Source organism: Nicotiana sylvestris, chromosome 4, assembly GCF_000393655.2.
Source record: "Nicotiana sylvestris chromosome 4, ASM39365v2, whole genome shotgun sequence".
In the NCBI taxonomy this organism is placed as follows: domain Eukaryota; kingdom Viridiplantae; phylum Streptophyta; class Magnoliopsida; order Solanales; family Solanaceae; genus Nicotiana; species Nicotiana sylvestris.
This window is the reverse complement of record NC_091060.1, coordinates 108885698-108892135: the sequence shown is the minus strand read 5'-3', so window position 1 is coordinate 108892135 and position 6438 is coordinate 108885698. Positions and strand designations below refer to the sequence as shown.

Genomic DNA, 6438 nt, shown 5'->3' with positions numbered 1-6438 from the left:
TGGCAATTGACGTGCTTTGGGGGTCATGTGAAACGCAAAGGTTCAGTATATGTCAATACATGAGCAAAATGCAACAGATAGAGGATGTTAGGTTTGAACAGATCAGAGGTATCTTCTGGGATAAGGGTGACAGAGAAAGTGGTTAGTCAATAAACAAGAAAGGCCTTTCGAGTTGAAATCAAAGTTATCATGGGAAGTGTAGGAGCAATCTCCCTCAAAGTCAAGGCCACAAACCAACCACCATATTTATAAACTCATAAGTTTTCTTTGTTTGAAACAGGGACGAAAATTGTGTCCAAATCAAAGCTTGGAAGTTTGAATTTTTTTTTAAGTGTCGTGCCTAAATTTTGTCAGCACAAAGACGGTTTGAGAAAGGGAAAGGAAAATTTGTTCGATCTACAGGAACCCTCCACGAAGAAAAGCATTGTTCAGGGGCAAGGAATTTTGTTCGTTCTACAAAGATCCTCCAGGAAGAGAGCGCGGCTCAGGTAAGTTCATTCTCGGCTTCTCAGGACCCTCCTGAATAACGAGACTTAATTTAAAATTTTCAGGACCCTCCTGGATAATGGGATCTAATTTAAAGTTCTTAGGACCCTCCTGGACAATGAGACTTAGTTAAAATTCAAAACATTCATGAGTAACAAGATCTAGCATAAGCTTTACCTTGAGGAAATATAAGTTGGCTTTGAAGTTTTCATTCTTAGGATAGGATTCAATTCGAAATTTTTAGAACCCTCCTGAATAATAAGACTTAGTTTAAGACCTTCATAGATCACAAGATTTAGCGGAAGTCATACCTTTAGAAAATATAATTTAACGTTAAAACTGTCATTTTTACTAAGAGTTTTCAGGACCCTCCTGGATAATGGGATCTAGCATTTAAATTCTTAGAGATATAGGGTAACACAATTCAATTAACACTCACAGATGTGCCCAGCTACCAACTGGGGTAGAAAAAATTTTCTTTGTTTTGTCTATTCTGTTATAATTAGGCACCCACTTGGAGAAATAGGGGAGGACAGTTCAAAGGAAAAGCAGTTTCAAGAAAAGGACAATTCAGGTTCAAGCAATCAGGCACCCACCTGGAGAAACAAGGGAAGACAGTTCAAAGAAAAAGCAGTCGCAAGAGGAAGTAGTTCCAGTTCAGCAATCAGGAGCCCACCTGGAGAACAAAGGGAAAAGAAATCAAGTTCCAAGGAAGAGCAAGTAAAGTTTTAGAAATCAGGCGCCCACCTGGAGAGAAAGGGAATACAGTTAAGATCTTGGTAATCAGGTGCCCACCTGGAGGGCAAGGGAATACAGTTAGAGTTTTGGCAATCAGGTGCCCACTTCGAGAGGAAGGGAAAACGGTGCAAGTTTTGGAAATCAGGAGCCCACCTGGAGAACAAAGGGAAAAGCAATTCAAGTGTTAGTAATCAGGAGCCCACCTGGAGAACAAAGGGAAAGCAATTCAAGTTTTGGAAATCAGGAGCCCACCTGGAGAACAAAGGGAAAGCAGTTCAAGTGTTGGAAATCAGGAGACCACCTGGAGAACAAAGGGAAAGCAGTTCAAGTGTTGGTAATTAGGAGCCCACCTGGAGAACAAAGGGAAAGCAATTCAAGTGTTGGTAATCAGGAGTCCACCTGGAGAACAAAGGGAAAGCAATTCAAGTGTTGGTAATTAGGAGTCCACCTGGAGAACAAAGGGAAAGCAATTCAAGTGTTGGTAATCAAGATCCCACCTGGAGAACAAAGGGAAGCAGTTCAAATTTCGAGGGAAAGCAATTCAAGTGTTGGTAATCAGGAGCCCACCTGGAGAACAAAGGCAAAGCAATTCAAGTGTTGGTAATCAGGAGCCCACTTGGAGAACAAAAGGAAACAGTTCAAGTGTCAAGGAAAAACAATGCAAATGATGGTAATCAGGCACCCACCGGGAGAACAAAAGGAAACAGTTCAAGTGTCAAGGAAAAACAGTGCAAATATTGGTAATCAGGCACCCACCTGGAGAACAAAGGGAATGCAACAATGTTCAAAGGAAGACAGCACAAGTTTCAAGGGAAAACAGTTTAATGTAACAAAGGGAAGACAATTCAAGTTTTGGTAATCAGGCACCCGCTTGGAGAACAAGGGAATACAGTTTAAATGTTGGCAATCGGGCGCTACCTGGAGAATAAGGGAATTCACTTTAGAATGAAATTCAAGTCAGCAACAAAAGAAACTCGCAGCAAGAATGCGAGTCAACGGTCCGAGATGATCAACGAAAGTTAGTCACAATCTAGAATAAAAAAAAAGAAGAGAAAGGCAAGAAGTGAATCCAAATGCAGAAGTTGATGAAAGATGTGAACTGCTCAAGACATGACTGAAGTCACAAGCATGGCATGTCTGAATTTGATCCGAAAAGCTAAAGAAGAATGAACTAGCACCTGCAACTAGCGAGCGTCAATGTTCAAATCCAAAGTCTGCATAAAGAACCATTCAACACTCAAGATCAAGCACAAGAAGACTTATATATAGGAATCTTGTAACTCATAGTTGACAGGCTTAGTTAGTCTTTTTCACTTTTTTAATTTTGATGTAATAACAGGACTGCGGACCGGAACCTCGACGGAACGACACCTCGACTGGCTCTCCACCTCGGTATACTCCATCACAGTTCCTACCTCTGAACTACACTGACCTGATTCCTTTATAGCTAAGGATATGTAAGCAACCTCGGAAGCAAGGTTCGGTCAAATCTTTCAAAAATGCTTCCCATGGAGTATCTAAACGGGCAAAAATCACTCGTATCCGCTCACTTTATCTTTGCCCGAAAACCCTTCGTGTTTCCGAGCAAAGAGGGGCACCTGTGAGAACGTGATTTTTGCCCTATGTGAAATACCCCTACAAATTAAAGAAATAGATTTATCTCCAATTGTTTGCAATTTTATAGGATTTTTGTTAATTGTTTGCATTTCTTTGCTTGTTTAGTTTTATTAAAATCATGAAACAAATACCAAAATACCATGCATTGCATTTAGATTTTGCTTTCATATTTTAGGATTAATTAATTAATTAGTTGCTTTATTTAAAATGAAAATCACAAAAAATGGCTCACTTTTACATTCTTAGCTTTTAAATTTTGGATTATTAATTTTTCTCTTTTAATTTAGGATCAACTAATTTTTATAAATTTTATAGTTAGGTAATTAGCTTAATTTCTTAATTTGAATTAATTTAGGAATGTAATTTAGATTTTTTTAAATTGATTAAAAAAAGAAAAGAAAACAAAAAGAGAAAAGGAATTGAAAATGCTTGGTCTTAAATTCAATTTGGGCCAAATTGAGGCTGAGCCCAAATATAAACCCAAATCCGCCCCTACCCGGCCTAAACCCGCCCATCTAACCCAACCCATTCCCCAAATACATAGCAAATTAAATAAAAACCCTAGACTAGACCCTAGACCTAGACACACAAGGACATCAGCGCCGGAGAACACAAAGAAGAACCCCCTCCCACCCCCCCAAAAAAAACTATCTCTTCTACACACGACCCCTTCCCCAGAACCTCTTCGTCTCTACACCACCCACCAAAGAAAACCTCCCGCCGCTCCACCTCATACCAAACGACCCCATCTCAACCCAGAACACAAACCAGCCCTCAACGTCTTCCTCTTCTTCAGACCGAAAAGAATATTCAACTACACAAGACCCTTCAGCCGTTGTTTCTTCTTGGGTTTCATACCGGTTGAGCCCTAGATAGACCCACACAGCCGCTGCTAGCCTCTAACTTGCCAGAAACAGTAGCACACGCACACACATGAAACAGAGGGAGAAGGACAGAAGAGGCTCTATTGCCATTGTTTGGTTGTTCTGTATAGTTTCATTTTCAATTCCGTAAAGAAGATATAAAAATACAAAAAAAATCAGTTCTTTCATCTTTCTTAATTTATTTCAAAGATCAGAAAAATTCAAAAATAAAGGTTTTGTTCGTCTTCTGGATTCTCGTTGGGAGTTCGATTGATTTGCGATGATGAGTCGAGGTTCCTGTTGCCTGCCGAGGTTCTGTTCATGATTTTGTTGCCTGTGAGCCTCAAATAGTGTAGGCATCTGAATTTCAAATTCAAATTAAAGGATTTGTCATTTGGGTTTCTGGTGCAAGTGATTAGTGACGGATTTATCATTGTACTTTTGTTGAATGAATGAATTGGTCGGACCTTGCCTGTACAGCTGCTATAAATTTTGCAATCACTGATTTCGTTCAAAATTGGAGTCTATTTTGAGTTTGTTGCCATCAAGATTCGGGGTCACTATTTCAGCGGGTTTTGGTTTTTCTTTGTTCTTCGATTCTGAATGTTACTCATCTAATTTAATGTCCTAGTTTGGATATAAAAAGCCAGTTCCATATACAATCAGAAAAATACAAAAATAACACTTTGGTTCATTCTGTTAAGTATGATTTCGAGGATAGAGTTAATTTGAAATATTTGATCCGGAGTTCCGTCTTAAGTTTGAATCTGTCGATGAAGATGTTTCTGTGTCCTCATTTGGTTTTGATTTTTGGTTTTTCGAGTATGGGAACGGAGTTAAGTCGAGGTTGATTCGAGTTCGTCGCCGGTTTTAGATCTTCGGTGCTAATTTGGGCACATTTTCAGTTCAAAACAGTGAAAAAATTAATTCTTCGGCTATATTGAGGTTCAACTCTTTCATCCTCTATTTGTTTTATTCAAGATTAATGTCAATTATTTGTTTGGTGATGCAATCCCGTCATTTTTGTAATTATTCTCCGTGGTTTTGAATTTGTCTGCTCGGTTATCTGCTCATGTTTACTCAAATTGGTTATAGCTGAACATGATTTTGTCACAATATTGAAATTGGGTTGCTATTTATCAACAGAACTATGTCAAAGTAAATTAAAGGGGCTCGGGTGTGCATTTCATGTGACCCTGCCATCATTTTGAATAATAATAATAATAAAATAAACATGTTACAAATCCGGGTGTGCATTTCAGATGACCCAAATTCAATTTCCAAAAATGTTAAATAAAACGTGTCGCGAACCGCGAGTGCATTTCATGTATGTGTGGTTTAAGATGTGTTTAAAATAACCTTGAATTTTCCTTAAATAAATAAAAGCAATTTAAAAGTTAAAAATGCACATAGGTTTGAAAGTGTTCTAAAATCAAATAAATAGGCCAATAATAACAGTTGAGCGATCGTGCTAAAACCACGGAACCCGGGAATGCCTAACACCTTCTCTCAGTTAATAGAGTTCCTTACCCGGATTTCTGTATTCGCGGACTGTAAAACAGAGTCAATCTTTCCTCGATTCGGGACTAAAACCAGTGACTTGGGACACCATAAATCATCCCAAGTGGCGACTCTAACTTTATTAAATAATCCCATTTCGATTGCCACTTAAATTAGAAAAACTCCTTTATACCCTTACGGGGGTAGGAAAAGGAGGTGTGACAGCAATGACTCATGAAGGGAATGATATTTTTTGGGAGTGTCTTGCGGTAATCGAAGAAGGTCTCGATCCAGATGCCTCATTTATTCTTGAGGAAGCCAAAAAGCTCCTCAAACAAGTAAGTTTTGTCTTTCATTATTTCGAGTTTAATCTTCATCTTTCTAATTCTGACTTTCTTTTCTTGTGAGAAGGCCGTGTCACTGCATTTGCCAAATCAAACTGAGCTTGCTTGGTATGAAGCCGAGCTTAAGAAGATCTCGGAAGAGAGGGACAGTCTTAAAATCCTCTATGTCAAGAAAGAGGGGGAGATCAGCGATCTCCGAGTTGAATTGACGAAGGCTTGTTAAGAACGGACCGAGTTTGTTGAAAATGTAATATAGCCTTTGAGGGTCTGCTATGTTCTTGTTTTTTTATGACTAATACTTTAATTTCGTAGTTTCAGCGGAAGGGCAAGTTGGTGGAGCAGCTTCGGGAGGAGCTTAAGATGAAGGAGGCCGAGACCTTGGGGTGGAGGCAAGCCATGGACAATCTTGCCTCTAAGAAAGAAACTCTTCTATAGCATGTGGCTTCACTGAATGCCAGTTTCAAAGTGTGAAGGAGGAAAGCCTAGCTCGAGGCCGGGAAATCGAGGAGCTTAAAGCTAAATCCATTGCTGAGTTGGCCAAGACCAAATCTGATGCTGAGGCAATTATATCTTCGTACCGAGCCGATGCTGAAGAAATTAATGCCCAGGCAAAGGAGATCTCTTCTGCGACCGAAGTTAAGTTATCAAGTGCACTTGACCAGCCAGGCGACGGTCCTGGAGAGAAACCCTCAAGGAGGTGCATGCTCGCGGCTTCGATCTCTCGGCCCGATATTGAAAAGACTAAGACTTCGGAAGAAAAGGCCGCCACTTTTATTTCTAATGACGAGGATTCAACCAGTGGCTCCGACAGTGGGAAAGATAAAGATGAAGACCCTGAAGATGAGGCACACGAAGACGCAGCTGCCGAAGGAGATACAGCCCCTGAGTAG

The 6438-nt window shown here is 39.8% G+C and overlaps 1 protein-coding gene across 1 annotated transcript; it reads left to right on the top strand.

Annotated features, from left to right (window-relative positions):
* The first annotated feature begins 5431 nt into the window (after window positions 1–5431).
* LOC138889981 (nuclear localization sequence-binding protein-like) lies at window positions 5432–6438 on the top strand. Its single transcript, XM_070173330.1, has 3 exons — window positions 5432–5542; window positions 5616–5762; window positions 6007–6438. The coding sequence occupies exons 1-3, from the start codon at window positions 5432–5434 to the stop codon at window positions 6436–6438; spliced, it is 690 nt and encodes a 229-aa protein (XP_070029431.1).